This window comes from Dipodomys spectabilis, unplaced genomic scaffold, assembly GCF_019054845.1.
Source record: "Dipodomys spectabilis isolate Male_0828 unplaced genomic scaffold, ASM1905484v1 ptg000365l, whole genome shotgun sequence".
In the NCBI taxonomy this organism is placed as follows: Eukaryota; Metazoa; Chordata; class Mammalia; order Rodentia; family Heteromyidae; genus Dipodomys; species Dipodomys spectabilis.
Window position 1 is genome coordinate 9,203,315 of NW_024871042.1, and position 17,336 is coordinate 9,220,650.

Below are 17,336 nucleotides of genomic sequence, written 5' to 3' on the forward strand. Positions count from 1 at the left end.
TCTCATTGTTGCAATGGGTCCACCTGTATCCCTATTTAAACAATTTGTTTTTCCCTTCCTCTCCACAAATTATACCAACATCAAATACAGTGAAAGCAGGGGTTATACCGTGGGGGAGGGACATAGAAAGCAATATAGAAATCATCTTATAAATGTGTTAGAAACAATCACATGAAAGAAAAAAACATTTGAATACATATCTTAGGGTTCATTTCCCTAACAGCAACTTATCTGACCTTTTCTGCTTGACTCAGACATATACTAGTTGTTGCAAATAAGGGAAACCATGGGACCTATGTTTCTTTGGGCCTGGCTTACTTCACTTAATATAATTTTTTCCAAGTCTTTCCATTTCCTATCAAATGGGGCAATGTCATTCTCTCTGCTGGAGGCATAGAATTCCATTGTGTATATATACCACATTTTCTTGATCCATTCATCTACTGAGGGGCATCTGGGTTGGTTCCATATCTTACCTATGGTAAATAAGGCTGCAATAAACATAGTCGTGCTGGTAGCTTTAGTGTGGTCTTGTTTGTGAACATTTGGGTAAATGCCCAAAAGTGGGATTGCTGGGTCATAGGGGAACTCTATGTGGAGTCTTTTGAGGAACCTCCATACTACTTTCCAAAGTGGTTGAACAAGTTTACACTCCCACCAACAATGCAGTAAGGTTCCCTTCTGTCCACATCCCCTCCAGCATCTGTTGTTATTAAAGTTCTTGATTATAGCCATTCTAACTTGGGTGAGGTGGTATCTCAATGTTGTTTTGATTTGCATTTCTTTTGTGGCTAGAGAGGTTGAGCATTTCTTCATGTGTCTATTGGCCATCCTTCTTTCCTCTTCAGAGAAGTTTCTCTTTAAGTCTTTAGCCCACTTGTTTATTGGGCAGTTGTTTCTTTGAAGATTTGTGGTTGGGGATTTAATTTTTTGAGTTCAAGGTATATTTTAGATATGAGACCCTTGTCCATTGTATGGCTAGTGAAGATCTTCTCCCAGTCCGTAGGCTTTCTATTGATCTTGCCAGCTCTGTCCTTTGCCATGCAGAAGCTCTGCAATTTCATGCAATCTTGTGGGAACATATCTTATGCAGTCCATAGCAAAGACTTAGTGGACCAATAGCAGCTGCAGCATGTAATTTCAGTTGGGCTACAAAACAGAGCAGGGCATTTCCCCTAACATAGGAAGCTATTGCTTAAAATGTTCTACCAAAATAATGGTTATATTTTTGGTGATAATAAGATTTGGTGATACTAAGATACTATAGCTCTTACACTCACTTGGTTTGCCCGCTCACTCAGCTGGTATTCTACCTCTTGAGCCACATCTCCAGCCTGGCTTTTTGCTGGTTATTTTGGAGTTGGGAGTCTCACAGACTATTTTTTCTGCCTGGCTAGGCTCAAACTGTGATCCACCAGATCTCATCCTCCTGAGTAGCTTGGATTACAGGCATCAGCCACCAGCATCTGGTCATTTATACTATTCTGCAACTATCACTACCATCCATCCCCAGAAAAATCTTGATTTTCCCAGACTGAAACTATATACCTAATTAAAAAGTAACTTCCTATTTCCTTCTCTTCAGGCTTTGGAAACTAACATTTTGATTTTTATTAATGTGTTCTGCTTTAGGTATTTTATAAGAATGGAATCATATGCTGGGCACTGGTGGCTTACACCTGAGATTCTTATAGCTAATTAACTAGAAAAAAAAAAGCTGGAAGTAGAAATGTGGCTTAATTGGTAGAGAACAAGCTATAGGGAAAAAACCAAAAGCGCAAGGGCAACTTCAAGCCCCAGTACCAGTAGTACCACAAAAAAGTGAGATCACAGAATGTATGTGCTTTGGTAACTGGCTTATTTCACACAGTAAAATGTCCTGTTCATCTGTGTTGCAGCTTATGTCAGTACTTCATTGTTTTTTCAGGCTGAATAATTTTCAACGATATATAAGTACTATATTTTGTGTATTTGTTCATCTTTTGATTACTGTGAATAATGCTACTGTGAATATGGTGTACAAACACCTCTCCAATTCCTTGCTTTTACTACTTTGAGAGGTGGATGATTGAATCACGTGATTTCTGTACCTTTTTCACAGTGGCTATACCATTTTATAGAAATGCACAAAGAATTTATTTTATTTCCACATCTTCACTAATGAAATTCCCTCCCTCCTTCCCTCTCTTCCTCACTTCCTCTCTCTCTCTTTTGCTGGTCCCCTGGACCTGGATGCTGTCCCTAAGCTTTAGTGCTCAAGACTAGCACTCTACCACTTGCGCCACAGCTCCACTCTTGGCTTTTTGTGGTTAATTAAGAGATAAGTCTCACAGACTTTCCTGCCCAAGCTGCCTTTGAACTATGATCATCAAATCTCAGCCTTCTGAATAGCCAGGATTACAAGAATGAACCACTAGTACATTGCTCACAGTATGGTTTTCTTTGCCATTTCTCTAATTATTCGTGATGTTGAGCACATATGCATATGCTTATTGCCTATTGGTTATCTTTTTTTTTTGGGGGGGGGGGGTCCGGTTGTGGGGCCTGAACTCTGGGCCTGGGCGCTGTCCCTCAGCTCTTCAGCTCAAAGCTAGTGAGAGCCACGGTGCCACTTCCGGCTTTTTTCTTTTTGCTTATGTGGTGCTGAAGAATCGAACCCAGGGCCTCAGGCATGCAAGGCAAGTGCTCTACCACTGAGCCACCTTCCCAGCCCTATTGGTTATCTTATTTGAAGAAAAATCAGTTCAAGTCTAGTGCCCCCCCCCTTTTTTTTGGCCTGTCCTGGAGCTTGAACTCAGGGCCTAAGCACTGACCCTGAGCTTCTTTTGCTCAAGGCTAGCACTTTACCACTTGAGCTACAGTACCATATCTGGCATTTTTTGTTTATGTGTGCTGAGGAGTCACATGCAGGGCTTTATGCATGCTAGACAAGCACTCTACCACTAAGCCACATTCCCAGATCCTAGTGCCCATTTCAAAATAAGGTTTTTTAATTGTTATTTTTGTCTGGGTCAGTCCTAGGACTTGAACTCAGGGCCTAGGCACTGTCCCTGAGCTTTTGTGCTCAAGACTAGAACTCTACCACTTGAGCCACAGCTCCACTTTTGGCTTTTTTAATGGTTAATTGGAACTAAGAGTCTAATAGACTTTCCTGCTTAAGCTGGCTTTGAACTGTGACTCTTAGATCTCATCCTCCTGAGTAGCTAGGATTACAGGTGTGAGCCACAAGCATCTGGCCAGGTTGTTTCTTGGTATTGAATTTTAATCCATTGAATATTGAATTTTCTATCCATTCTTGATACTTATGGTTTGTTAAATATGTGGTTGGCAATTTTTTTTTTCCTACTCTGTGAGTAGGAAAAAAACCATAGTGTCCTATGGTTCACAACATTTAAAAACCTGTATGAAGCCCTGCTTGTTTTTTCACGTTCCCTTTGCCTTTGGTGTCACACGTGACCAGTTTTTCCATGTATATATATATATATATATATATATATACCTACCTATATATGTAGATATAGGTGTGTATATATATATATATATATATATATATATATATGCTAAGGTGATGTACAGAGGGGTTACAGGTACATAAATAGGGTAATAAGTACATTTCTTGTCAAACTTTGTTACCACTTCCCTCAATTTTCTCCTACTTTCCCTCTCCTGGCCACCTCCCCAATTGTACAGATCATTTCCAACATATTGTCTTGTGTATATGCTGTTGCATATAAAAAAATTAAAAACCTTTATGAAGTCCTGCTTTTTTCATGTTTCTTTGCCTTTGGTATCACACATGACCAGTTTTTTGCTTCTTTTTTTAAGGAAGGTATGACAAAACAATTCAACAGAGAACAGTCATTTCAGCAAGTGATGCTGGATATTTGATATTCACATGCAAATGATAAGAGTTGAACACCTACCTCACATTGCATACAGATTAAAGCTCAAAATGGATCATGCTAAACAAAAGAGCTAAACTCTGAAACCTTTAAAAGAATATGTAGAGAAGAGGCAGTGGTTTTTTAGTTATGATGTCAAAAGCACAAATAAAAGCCAACACATTGGGCTTCATCAAAACTTAAAATTTGTGTTCATCAAATATGAAGAAAGTAGAGCTGGGTTTAATCTGTAGCACCTAAAAAAGAGGAGGAAAGGGAAAGGACAGACACCATACAAAATGGGAGAACATTTTGTAAATCATAAATCTGTGCTGGATGTGGTAGCCATTCCTGTTGTCTCAGCTCCTTGGGAGTCTGGAAAGGGAGGATTTCTTGAGCCTAGGATTTAGAAACCAGGCTAAGTAACATAGTATGACAATGTTAAAAAATAAGCAAACGATCTGATAATGAATGGTTTGTGTATCTAAAATATATAAAGAACTCTTTCAGCTCAAAAATGGAAAGACAATGCAGTTTAAAAATGAGTGAAGGTCTTAAATGGACATTTTTCCAAAGCTAAAAATGGTCAACAAGCACATTAAAAGATGCTCTTTGTTGTTAGTACCAAAGAAATGCAAACCAAAACCAGGCCACTTAATGACCACTAGAATGATATAAGGACAGAAGGATGGAGGACAAGTGTTGGTTAAGATACCAAAGTGGAGCCCTCATATACTGTTGGCTGGTGTGATTAGAAAATGCTGGTTGCAGTCATTTTGAAAGTGAACCAGCAGTTACTCAACAAGTCAAGCATGGAATTACCATTTAACTTAGCAATTACACTCCAAGGTATATGCCTGAGAGACATGAAATCATATCTACACATAAAATGTACATGAATTTCATAGCAGTATAGATATTCACAATAAACCAAGGTGGAAATCATAGAGATGTTCATCAGTTGGTAAATGGATAAACAGAATGTAGTATAGCCATATTGTACTGAACAACAGGGATGAGGATGTAGCTCAGTGACAGAGAGCTTACCTAACATACACTAGACTCTGGGTTCAATCCCCAGCAACCTCCTAATAAAAGCTGATTGAAGTGCTGATATCTACTTACATAGTTGAACATTGACAGCGTTATGTGCTTGAAAGCTGGCCATCAAAGGTCACATATTGGGTGTTTGCATTTAGATATCTGCAGTGGGCAATGCATGAGACAGAAAGTAGATAAGAAAGGTTTCCTTTGGTGTTATAAACTTAAAAAGGTTACCCCACTTGGGCAAAATTTTGTCCCTTTTTTAAAATTGGCTCATGTGGTTTTTTTTTAATATCTCCACACATGTTAACACTATATTTCAATCAATGCTATGCCTTGTGTAATACTAAATTTAATATTGGGTTTTTAATTCTAAAAGAAAGATACTTGTGGGCTAGGAACATAGCTTAGTGGTAGAGTGCTTGCCTAGTATGCATGAATCCCTGGGTTCAGTTCCTCCATATAAACTGAAAAAGCCAGAAGTGGTGCCATGGCTCTAGTGGTAGAGTGCTAAGCTCAGGGACAGTGCCCAGGCTCTGAGTTCAAGCCCCAGGATTGGCACCAAAAAAAGAAAAAGAAAAAGAAAGATACTTGTTTTTGGTGTAAGCTCATAAGATTTAAACATCTTTCAACGTAGTGTTTGAGGGAAATATAAAGTAATACTGAAATTCTGCCTTTTTTGTTCACAGTTGGGGTTGGACATGGAGGAGCTAGAGGAAATAGAAGAGGATGCTGGCCTTGGGAACGGGGGCCTGGGACGGCTGGCAGGTAACCCACCCTTGTCTTTCCAACCTTTTGTCTTTGGAGGATCAGATGGCCAGACCAAGAACAAGTCTGCCCCTGACTCCAGCTGTCAGGGTAAACTGGCCTCCCAGCGTGCATGTCTGTTCTTCTGGTCAAAATCTTTTCACTAGTGGAGGAAAAAAAGTGGGAGATGTCCATTTTCTTTAGTATTAGGGCATTTCACACTTAATAGGGTCAGGCCAGCTGGTGCTAAGAAAGTGTCCAGTGTGCTGACCGCCTTGCAGGGTCCAAAAGCCTGAATTTGGAAGCAGGACAGAGGGCTAGAAGCCTGATACGTGTCTCTGACTTCAAGTGCTACAGCTCACTCTCTTGCTGTAGGCCCTGGCACTGGCCTAGCAGTTGCGCCTTTTCAGGCATATCATGTGTTCCTTCCAGCCCCTGCACTTGAGAGAATCCCCAGTTGAGTTTTCTGTTTTAATTATCTCTGCCATCCTTCCCTAGAAGAGGGAGCAACATAAAGAACATGGATGTGGGGACAGCAGTGTGGGTTTGTGGCCCTTTGTGTAGAGGGGCCTAGCCATTTTGAGTCCCAACACCTTTTGCCAATTGCCATAAACTGAGGTCCATCAAATACCTGTAAGGGAAGTGGAACTATGTCTCAAAGTGATACAGGGCTGGCCTTGAGCAAAGAACTCAGAGGCAGCGCCCAGGCCCTGAATTCAAGCCCCACAACTGACGCCCCCTCCCCACAAAAAATACCCGTATGTTTTTCAAATTTTACCTTAAATTTGTCAAAATGTTGAATGTATTCTTCTTGAATAAACAGCACATGAATCTAGATAAAGAAAAACTTGGCCCCTCCTGCCCTATCCCCACGTGAGTCCTCCGCACCATCCTCATATGCCGTGTACTTAAGCAAGGCACATCCTGCCATTGCTGCCTTCCCTCCCGGAGACCATGTCCAGGCTGGCAGAGCATAGCGTGCACTCCTTGAGTGTCAGCTGCATACTTAGGCATCCCCTGCTGGGGACTAAGCTGCTAGTGTCTCAGCATCCCATTCCCCCAGCACTGTGACATTGAATTGTGCGTCACAAACTTCCTACTTTATCCTTCTTCCGCAAATATAGAACTTTTCCTTATAGGGTAGAGGAAGTCACAGCCTCCTTGGTCTCTTCTGGCATCTATATGTTTCTTAAAAGCCCTGGGACAGCTCTAGGGATGGCTGGTAAACTCAGTCTCTGAGCTTGAGGCTGATCCACTCTCTGACCTTGGGGATCTGCCCACAGTAGAATGGTGCCTTCCACTTTTCCAGACACTTTATCCTGCCACTTTCCTCCAATATGTCCTGAACTAGCATTGCCCCTCCTCCACTTCCAGAGTCCTCTGTAGCCTCCTGCAAATGACCTGCTACCTGCTAGGACCCCTCCCACCATGGCAGACCCAAGCAGCATCAAGCCTACCATGGCTTGATGTCCGTTTCCCTCCTACAATTCTGAGTCTCCTTACAAGAGCATGAGTCTGATTTGTTGATCTTTCTCACCTGTCTCCTCAGCAGAGCAACTGACACTCAGGTGTCTGCTTGTTTGATGAACTAGATGTTTATTTTCTAGTGTTCCATGTGATGGGTCCTTCTTTCTTCTGTCCTCTTCTTTTCCTTCCCTTACTTTCCTTCTAGTATTAAGGATTGAACCCAGGGACTTGCATATGCTTAGGCAAGTGCTGTATCACTGAGTAACATGCCTAGTGCTTTTTTAATCCAGAAATTTAGTGAGGTTTCTTTCTGAGTTTGATTTTTGTTTTGCAGTACTGGAGTTTGAACTCTGGGCCTTGCATTTGTTAGTCAGTTCCTCAACTACCTGAACCATATCTTCAGCCTTTTTTCTTTCATTAGTGTTTTTTTTTGTTGTTATTGTTGTTGCTGTTGTTGTTTTGGCCAGTCATGGGCATGACCTCTGGGCCTGGGCACTGCCCTCGGCTCTTCAGCACAAGGTTAACACTGCCACTTGAGCCACAGCACCACTTCCGGCCTTTTCTGTTTATGTGCTGCTGAGGAATCGAACCCAGGGCTTTATGCATGCAAGGCAAGCACTCTACCACTGAGCCACCTTCCCAGCCTTTCTTTAATTAGTTTTTGAATAGGGTCTTGCATTTATGTCCAGGCAGGTTTAGACTACAACCTTACTGCTTAGGATTTTGCAAGAGCCGGCATGTTAGGCATGCATACCATGCCTAGCTTCTCATTGGTTAAGATGAGGGTCTCCCAAACATTTTGCCTGAGCTACCTTTGCATTGAGATCTTCTTAATCTCCTAAGTAGCTAGGATCTCAGTGTAAGCCATTGTACCCAGTTCCAGCTGAATCTTCATGTAAAACATTGTGTTTGTTTTGTTTCTCTCTCAAGTTTTAATTGGAACAAGGGCTGAATTCGGTAACATGTTACTTCCCCTACATTCTGGGACCCTGGCTGCGCTTTAGACCTTGGGTATTTGAATGTTCTAGGCCATGAACTACATGTCATTAATTTCCAGACCTGCTTTCTTAACATGTAGAGAGGACTCCGTGTGGAGAGGTGAGGAGGCCTCATGCCTTAGTGCATGTGTCTGAGAGAGAGCTGGCAGGGAGGAACGGGTCTTGGCCAATAAAGAGGTACCTGGCCTTATCATGACCTCTGTGGGACTCTTTTTCCTCCTGTCTTCTCCCACATCTTTGCCTTGGTATTTTCTTGGCATAGCCTCCGGCTTTCAAGGTCAGAGTGTTCGCTTTCATGAAACTGAGCTGGTTGTGGTCACTACTGACTCTGTTACCTCCCAAGAGGCCTTGGTTCCCAGCAGCCTCAATCTCTGCTGATAGTCTGTGATTGGATTTTTCAGCCTGTTTCCTTGATTCAATGGCCACCCTGGGGCTGGCAGCATATGGCTACGGGATCCGCTACGAATTTGGGATTTTTAACCAGAAGATTGTCAATGGCTGGCAGGTGAGTGACATTGGCCTAGTTCACCTAGTTCACTGGTTTCCAGCTGTCCTCAGGTATTCTTTCAGTTAGGCTGTCCTGCTGTATACTCACTGGACAACCTGCAGATGGTCTGCAAAGTGCAGCAGGAAGGCAGCCAGCTGTGCTGGGCACTTCCAGTTCTGCCTGGCTCTGGCCAAGTTGGTTCCTGTGTAGGCTCTTGCAGACATGGTGACAGGGAAGTCAGGGCCAGGACATAGGAGATTGACTGAGTCATACAGGAGTCCCTGCAGCAAGGAGTAGGATGCTATGCGTTGCATGCTTGCTTCTAGGGGTATCTGGACATGGATAGAAGGCAGTGCTTTTGGGGTTCATCTTCAGGGGCAGTTGACTTGGCGTAATTAGAAAAGCAGTTTATTATAGATTTCATTCCTACCTTCTGCATTCACTTCTGACATGAATGAGGGGACCGTACCTCATAAGGTCAGAGGCCCTTGGGGAGAGTGAACTTTAGTTAAAGCATTAAACCGCAGCAAGTGAGGTGGTCAGGACCGTGTCAGTGAGAAGGGCCTGATCTCAACCTGTAGTCTCCCTAAACTCAGCCAGGCCAAGGGCACTTCAGAATAGAAGTCAGAGGTCTTCCAGTTGGGTGGAGAATAATTTATTTAATATTTTTGGGGGCAAGTGTTGTGGCACATACCTGTAATCTCAGCTATTCAGGAGGCTGAGAACAATCATGAGTTCAGGGCCATCCTGGACAACTTAGTGGAACCTTATCTCAAAAAAAAAAAAAAAAAAAATCAAGCTGGGTGCTAGTGGCTCATGCCTATAACCTACTCAGGAGGCTGAGATCAGGATCACAGTTGGAAGCCAGGCCAGGCAGGGAAGCCCATGAGACTTTACAGTTAGCCTCCAGAAAACCAGAACAATACCCAGGCCCTGAGTTCAAGCCTTCCACCTGACCCCCCCCCCCAAAAAAAAAATTGGACCCTAAAAGTCACAGATGAAGTAGGGCTGGGATTAGGAGCAAAAGGTGTGGTAATAGATACCCCTAGCTGTTTGTTCCCCCTGCAGGTTGAAGAGGCTGATGACTGGCTCCGCTACGGCAACCCCTGGGAGAAAGCCCGGCCCGAGTACATGCTTCCCGTTCACTTCTACGGGAGAGTGGAGCACACCCCTGATGGCGTGAAGTGGCTGGACACGCAGGTACTGAGGCGGTGGTTGAGCACGGGGGCTACCCTGCTAACTCGTGTTGCTTACTAGGGGGAACCCAAAAACATACTTGTCTTGATAGTGATAGGGCCTTTTCCCCTTGCGTATATGAGAATAGCTCCCCAAATACCTCTGTGAAGCTTCGCCTTCTGGTGCCACATTTGGCTCATGGCTCTCTGAGCTGTCAGAGCTTTGGGTATTTGAGCCAGGCCTGGGCCAGTGTCCTGGACCAGTGTTCAGATCCTCCCTCTTGGCCAAGCCCTTGGGTCCCAGGTCTCATGGCATATATTGGAGAGGCTTATAGAGAAGTTGGAGCCTCCCTAGCAGGGGACATGGAAGCTAAGAAAGGGACAGGGTCCCTGTGGCCTCAACCCTGAGTGTCTCTTCCCTGTGGTCAGGTGGTGCTCGCCATGCCCTACGACACCCCAGTACCCGGCTATAAGAACAACACTGTCAACACCATGAGGCTCTGGTCTGCCAAGGCGCCCAATGACTTCAAGCTGCAGGATTGTACGTTGCACCCTGCTCCTGTTTCTGTATGGATGACTTAGCCCCGATGCTGTGTGCTCACCACTCCATTTCCCCTCTTTGCATTCTTTGCTGGACATGCCAGCATATCCCCTTAGTTCTCTGCAAAGCATGTGCCTGGGTGTACCTAAACTCCTCAAAGCTCCCTTGTGAGCACAGGCAGAGTGAACACAGATCCAGGGCCCAGCAGCCAGGGTTGCAGTCATTCGGACCACCTATGACAAGAGAAGGGGCTGGGGACACGTGTGTAGGGCACTATGGGATCAGCTAAGCACCACTTTTGCCAGGATGAGATGGGGTACGACAGTGGCTCTGGGGACTCCCTGCCCAGGTCCTGCTTTCTTGCCCTTCCTGAAGACGCAGCTGAGCAGCTGTGACGCTCGTGCTTAACAATTCCCCAAGAGGCTGAGAGGAGGTGTGTACTGACCCAGATGCTGTCTCTCCTTAGTCAACGTAGGGGACTACATTGAGGCTGTCCTGGACAGGAACTTGGCTGAGAACATATCCAGGGTCCTGTATCCCAATGACAATGTGAGTAGCTACTTCCTGTGATCCTCATTGGCCAGGCCTCTTTCCAGTTAGACTGTGAGCAGGAGGTCAGGCCCTCCAGCAGAGCCTGGAGCTGACCTCACACAGGCTGTGCATGTGGGGCTGCTGGCGACCCTCCCATCTAGACTGCACACTAGCTCTTGGGAGTAGGGCAGGCTTGGTTATCCTTGAAGCCCTGTGAATCCGCATGAACCTCGTTTGGGTCTGAGCAGATGCTACCCAATTCAGGGTGGGCAGTGTCACTTTGCAGAGCCCATCAGACCATGGGTTGGCCTGTGATGTACCTCTAGTGCATCACCTGGCTCCCCAAAGACTGGAAGACCCATTTGTCCCTGGCACTGCCTGGAGATGGTGCAGAGATTCTTTGCACGTGCCCATCATGTGCTAGGTGGTGGTCATGCCCAGTTCTCTGGACTTAGTATCTGGCAGCTTGTTGTTGTCATTGTTGTCAGATAGGACATAGCTCATTGGTGGAGGATGTGTCTAGAACATACGAGGTTCTGGGTTTAATTCCCAACACCCCTCTGCCCCCCCCCAAAAGTCATCAAAATTACCTAACTTGGTGAAGCATGCACTTTTTAAAATGAACTCTTTTATTTTACCAAAGTTAACCTGTGCACAGCTTAACAAAGACTTGTAACAAAATGAATATGGTCTGCTCCCCCTTCCCGCAGACTTAAGGTGCATTCCAGAGCTGCTGGATGCTGGTTTCTGCTTAGCTGGGGCTTCTTGTGGGATCTGTCCCCTTACAATGTTTGTCCTGTGGTTTGTCATACAAGTGGTGACCCTGTGCTGACTGTTCTTCCTTCCCTGTACACAGAAGGTGCACACATAGGCTTGGGTGTCAGGCAGGCTTGGCTTGGCCACCTATTGTTGAGCTAGGTGCCCGACCTGGGCCTCCCATGGGGATCAGATGAACCCTGAACAGTAGGGACAATTGGGTTGTGCAGGACCCCTCCCAGTTTGGCATTCCCCAGCCTGAACTGGTACCTTGGCTGTGGTTGGCCTGTGCTGGTGAGTCAATCTTGTGTTGGCAGTTCTTCGAGGGGAAGGAACTCCGCCTGAAGCAGGAGTACTTCGTGGTAGCCGCTACCCTCCAGGACATCATTCGCCGCTTTAAGTCATCTAGGTTTGGCTGCCGGGACCCAGTGAGAACCTGTTTCGAGACATTTCCCGACAAGGTGTGTGATTGATGGGGAGGAAGCCCCGTGCAGGCAGGGACACAGGGTATTCTTAGACTCCTGAGGTTTCTTCCTCATAACCTGGGAGGGGCTGGAGCAGGCTGGCAGTGTGCCCGGGTCACAAGGTCTCATCATCCTGGGTCAGGACTGCATTCAGGGTCCTCTCCCAGGAGCTGGACAAGCACTGGTGGTATTAAGAGCTAAGGCAGGGAGGACACATTGAAGAGCTCTTCTGGCAAATCCTGGCATTTGGAAGTCATCTTAAGCAAAGCTTAGCAGGGGAAACCCTGTGTGGGAGGGCATGGGTCCTGCAGCCCCTGCCGCCTCCTGCAGAGCATGGCTGGCTATAGAGCCAGTAGCACCCTCCTGGATTGTTCCCCAGGCCCTCTGGGTTCTGAGGCTGCTGGAGTTGCTAGGCAGATCCTTTACACCCATCACTGGATGCTCATGAGAGACGAGTCAACCGAACAGCACCCCTTGTGTGAACTGCAGGTAGCCATCCAGCTGAATGATACCCACCCTGCCCTCTCCATTCCTGAGCTCATGCGGATCCTGGTAGATGTGGAGAAGGTGGACTGGGACAAGGTGAGTAAAGAGACCAGGTCTTCTCTGGTATTCTCTGTGGCCCTCCAGCCTGCACTGCTATGGTTATGACTGGGTGAGCTGGTCCTGGGAAAGTGGCACCTCCCAGCCTCAGCAGGGCTGAGGACTTCACCTTTGAGAGTACGGAGGCCATGGGAGGGAGTGGATCCAAGAGGTGGATTCTGTGTGGAATGGCAACACAGTAGGACAAGGGTGCTGAAGACAGGAAATGAGGAAAAGATTCTGATACTTTTTTTGGGGGGGGGGAGGGGGCGGGTCCGGTCGTGGGGCCTGGGCCTGGGCGCTGTCCCTCAGCTCTTCAGCTCAAGGCTAGCGCTCTACCACTTGAGCCACAGCGCCACTTCTAGCTTTTTTCTTTTTGCTTATGTGGTGCTGAGGAATCGAACCCAGGGCCTCATGCATGCAAGGCAAGCACTCTACCACTGAGCCACCTTCCCAGCCCCGATTCTGACACTTTTTAGGGATTCTTTATTTTTAAGTCAGGTGTGGGGCCTGAACTCTGGGCCTGGACACTGTCCCTGAGCTCTTGAGCTCTAGGCTAGCACTCTACCATTGAGCCACAGTGCCACTTCTGGCCTTGTCTGCTTATGTGGTATTGAGGAATCGAACCCAAGGCCTCATACATGCAAGGCAAGCACTCTACCACTGAGCCACCTTCCCAGCCCACTTTTTAGGGATTCTTGGATGTGCTTTATTCTCTTAAAGTTTGGTGAGTGTTAAGAAATACATATAAGACATATGTATATTTCATTCTTAGTATGACATTATTCTAATATGACTTGTTCTCATAGCCTAATTTCTTTGGGCCTAGATTCTTTGATATAGCAGGACTTTATTAATTGGGCTTTAACTATATTAACATAAAATATGAAGTAACTTTTTTACTCCATTCATAGACTGGCCTTGGGCTATGTGCACTCCCTGTGAGGCTGCGCCTAGTCCAGGTCAGTGAAGGATGAGGCCACATGATAACCATCTCCCTCCATACTGCAGGTCACAGATAATTTAGTAGAAATAAATAGAAACTGCTCAGCATTCTGTCGGTTTGCTGAGAGTGGAAAAGGTGATTCTCAGGGAGTAGGTTATGCATTTGTTCACACAAGAGGATATAAAATTTAGGCGTGTCGTGTCAGCAGTGGAACTATAGACTTTGAGAGGGAGACCAGCCCTGCAGAGCAGGGACAGTGTCAGTGGGCACTTCCTGATGGCTCCAGGGTCTGCCTGTGATCCTAGACTGTTGCCTGCCTAGGGATCTGTTTCTAAACAAAATTGCCATGCTGTTCTCAATGTCTAGGCCTGGGAAATCACCAAGAAGACCTGTGCATACACCAACCACACTGTGTTGCCTGAGGCCTTGGAGCGCTGGCCTGTGTCCATGTTTGAGAAGCTGTTGCCAAGGCACCTGGACATCATCTATGCCATCAACCAGCGGCACCTGGATGTGAGCATTGCCAGTGGGCAGTGGCATGGGGGGGGCATCATCTACACCACTACTATCTGCCAGTGGCGCTTGGATGTGAGCATTGGTCCACCTCCCCTCTAGCCTGGGAGAGGAGATGCTTACTCCTTGGGGACCAGGGACTGATACCTGGCAGAATTCTTGACTGCCTACTGCCTGACTTCCACACTGTATTGTGGGATTGATTGATTCAGGTCTTCTAAAGTCCATTTCCAAGATGGCTTTAGATAGATTTTAGTGTCCCTTCCTGGCCTGTGTGTATCCTGACAACTCGGCAAGATTCAACAGTCCCATCTGTCCTTCTTGTGCTGTCTGCAGAGAGGACAATGGTATAGAAGCAGGGAACATGGGTTCAGGGGTAATTGTATCGTATGTATGTGGTGCTGTGGATGAACCCAAGGCTATACACTAGGCAAGGACTGTTCGTGAGTTATGCCAGTATGTAGGTTTGAGGTTTGAACTCAGGGCCTCACACTCACCAGGCAGGTGCTCTTATTGCTGAGCCATTCCTCCAGCTAATTATTTTCAATATATGCTGTTGCTTCCTGCCCAGACATGTACCTATGCTACTAGGACAACAGTTGCATGCCACCATGTCCAGCTATCAAGAACTTGGCCTGGATTGGTCTTAAATCACAGTCTTCACAGTCTGAGTCTCTCATCCAGCTAGGAATAGAGTGAGCTATGGCACTTGACCTGCCATGTCCTTTTTAACCTTTGTGTGAGAAAACAGCCATCCTGTTGGTGGAAATGTAGTTGAGTGCTGCTTAGCTTACTGGGGCACTGTACTAGCTTCTTCCTTGTAAAATAAATGGCACATCCCCACCCTGCCAGTATCTGTCCTTAGTGCAGCTTTGTAGGTCCCATTCCAGGCCCAGGACCCCCCCAGGCCTGTGAGGGTGATCATCCATCCAGGATGTGGGGCCCCATAGGGTGTCTGAGTACAGGTCTGTGTGTAGCAGCCCCTGGGCTACAGGGATGCAGATATGGTGGGCTGACCCCTGGTTTGCTGTGAGGTGTTGAACCTACACCCTTGCTCTGTGTTCTTGGCCTCAGCACATAGCTGCCCTGTTTCCTGGGGATGTAGACCGCCTGAGAAGGATGTCTGTGATCGAGGAAGGAGACTGCAAGCGAATCAACATGGCACACCTGTGTGTGATTGGCTCCCACGCTGTGAATGGTGTGGCCAGAATCCACTCAGAGATCGTGAAGCAATCTGTGTGAGTGAGAGGCTTTCCTAGAGCTGAGTGGGCACCTTTCCAATACCTAGGCTTGGCTCGAGAATTGTCTGCTACACACACATGACCAAGATAACTGGCACAGTCCCACGCCACTCACTTGTGAGATGAAGGCACCCACCTTACCCCCAGGCTCACCTGTGGCAAGAGGGTGGCGCTGGGCAGTCTAGTCAGGAGTTAATGTTCTATCTGCTGCCAACCACATTCCACCAGCACCTCATCTGGGGAGTTGTGTAGGGCTTGGGTAAATGGTGGTCAGGGGCTAGATATGACCCATGAGCACTGAGACCGCAGCATGATGGCCAGTTCAGGACCTCACAGGGGTCTCCTGAGAACCACCTTACATCTCATGTACACATCTGTGACAGTTTCCTGTTTTCTGTGTTTGTAGCTTTAAGGATTTTTATGAGCTGGAGCCAGAGAAGTTCCAGAATAAGACAAATGGCATCACACCTCGGCGGTGGCTGTTGCTGTGTAACCCTGGGTTGGCGGACATCATCGTGGAAGTGAGTCTTGGCCTGGCTTTGTGTCCTGTTGGGACACGAGGGGACACCGGAAGTCCTGGACCATAGTTACAGGCTGTAGCTGTCACTGGCAGCATCATTGAGCCCTTCACTGAGTGGTGGTTGTGAACCCATGGCAGTTTGGCCCTGGAAAGGCTCAGGTTAGGCTCCTGGGCAGATAGACTTCTTTGCCTCTGCCACGTGTCCAGGTTCAGAAGCTTGCATAGGCTTTGGATGGGGCCAGGGTGCTGTTGAGGGGCAGCCCTGGGCCTCAGTGACTATGCTAGGGGAGATAGGAAGCCCAAGCCATTACAGCTTCTTTCCATGTGCCTACAGGCACTGTGTAAGAGTCAGGCCTGCACAGGTGGCTGTGGGTGTGGTACCCAAGGACTCTCAAAAGGACAGCAGTACTCTGAGGCTGCTGTGGGGAGATTGCCCGACAGAGGCTCAGATCAGGGAGGGCTTCTCCCAGGAGCAACACAGGGAAGATATGATACAGTGCCAGGGCCTCCTTGGGATCTGGAAGACAAAGAGATGCTACAGAGAGGCCCAGTCAGCCTGGAGCCTCTGCTAGGTAGTTAGAAACTGCTGCTTTATGAGAAGACACTCCCTCACTCCTGCTGGCCCCAGGTGTCAGCCTGTGAGGGGACATCTCAGTCAAGGATCCTGGGAGTCAAAGACAGGGAAGTTGATGAGTTCACCGGACATGATTGAGATATTAGACTTGGACATTCCGAGCCACTGAGCAAGCTGAAGCCAGGGCAGGGCTCTCCTTGCCACATGGCCATGGGAGTGAGGGTCCTAAGGTGTAAGTCTCTGAGGAAACAGAGGCATGAGGTGACAGATGGAAGGAAGCTAGGGCTTGAACAGATGCCACATGTCTATTTCATGTTTCCAGAGAATTGGAGAGGACTTCCTGACTGACCTGAGCCAACTGAAGAAGCTGCTGCCACTGGTCAGTGATGAGGCACTCATCAGGGATGTGGCCAAGGCCAAGCAGGTAGGCCTGCACAGCACTTCAGTCTGCCTCCCTTGCTTCATACCGCAGCCTGTGTGGGCCCTTTCGGCACCCTCAAGAAAAAGCCCCTCACCAGGGATCAGGGAGTTAGGGATCCATTCTTTCCAGATGAGGACTCTGCTGACCTCTGGTCATCAATGGGCCGGTTTTAGCAGCCCCCAGCCATTCTCAGCTTAATCCTGCTCACTGTGTTGCCACCAGGGAGTAGAGAAGTCTCTGGAAGCTACCTGCCATGGGAATTCATCACTAAACTAGAGCCAGGTCTCTATCACCCATGTGATGTCTGGCAGGATTGTGGCCTCAGTGTTGACGAGTGCCTTGAGTACCATCTCAAATGCCTACAGTGGTCTCAGAAGCACCAGACATCTCCATTTCAGTCTCTGAAACCTTTTCTCATTCCCAAGCCTCACCCTGACTCCACAACACT

General features: G+C 47.0%; 1 protein-coding gene across 1 annotated transcript in view; it reads left to right on the top strand.

The window, feature by feature from the left end:
• The window catches only part of Pygb (glycogen phosphorylase B), a 47,339-nt gene that overhangs the window by 15,983 nt on the left and 14,020 nt on the right, over positions 1-17,336 (top strand). The window contains exons 3-13 of the mRNA XM_042666437.1: positions 5,615-5,693; positions 8,539-8,642; positions 9,693-9,824; positions 10,229-10,340; positions 10,807-10,889; positions 11,945-12,088; positions 12,581-12,673; positions 13,986-14,132; positions 15,207-15,370; positions 15,780-15,894; positions 16,790-16,891. Coding sequence (XP_042522371.1) covers positions 5,615-5,693; positions 8,539-8,642; positions 9,693-9,824; positions 10,229-10,340; positions 10,807-10,889; positions 11,945-12,088; positions 12,581-12,673; positions 13,986-14,132; positions 15,207-15,370; positions 15,780-15,894; positions 16,790-16,891 — 1,275 coding nt within the window. The remainder of the gene's footprint in view (positions 1-5,614; positions 5,694-8,538; positions 8,643-9,692; positions 9,825-10,228; positions 10,341-10,806; positions 10,890-11,944; positions 12,089-12,580; positions 12,674-13,985; positions 14,133-15,206; positions 15,371-15,779; positions 15,895-16,789; positions 16,892-17,336) is intronic.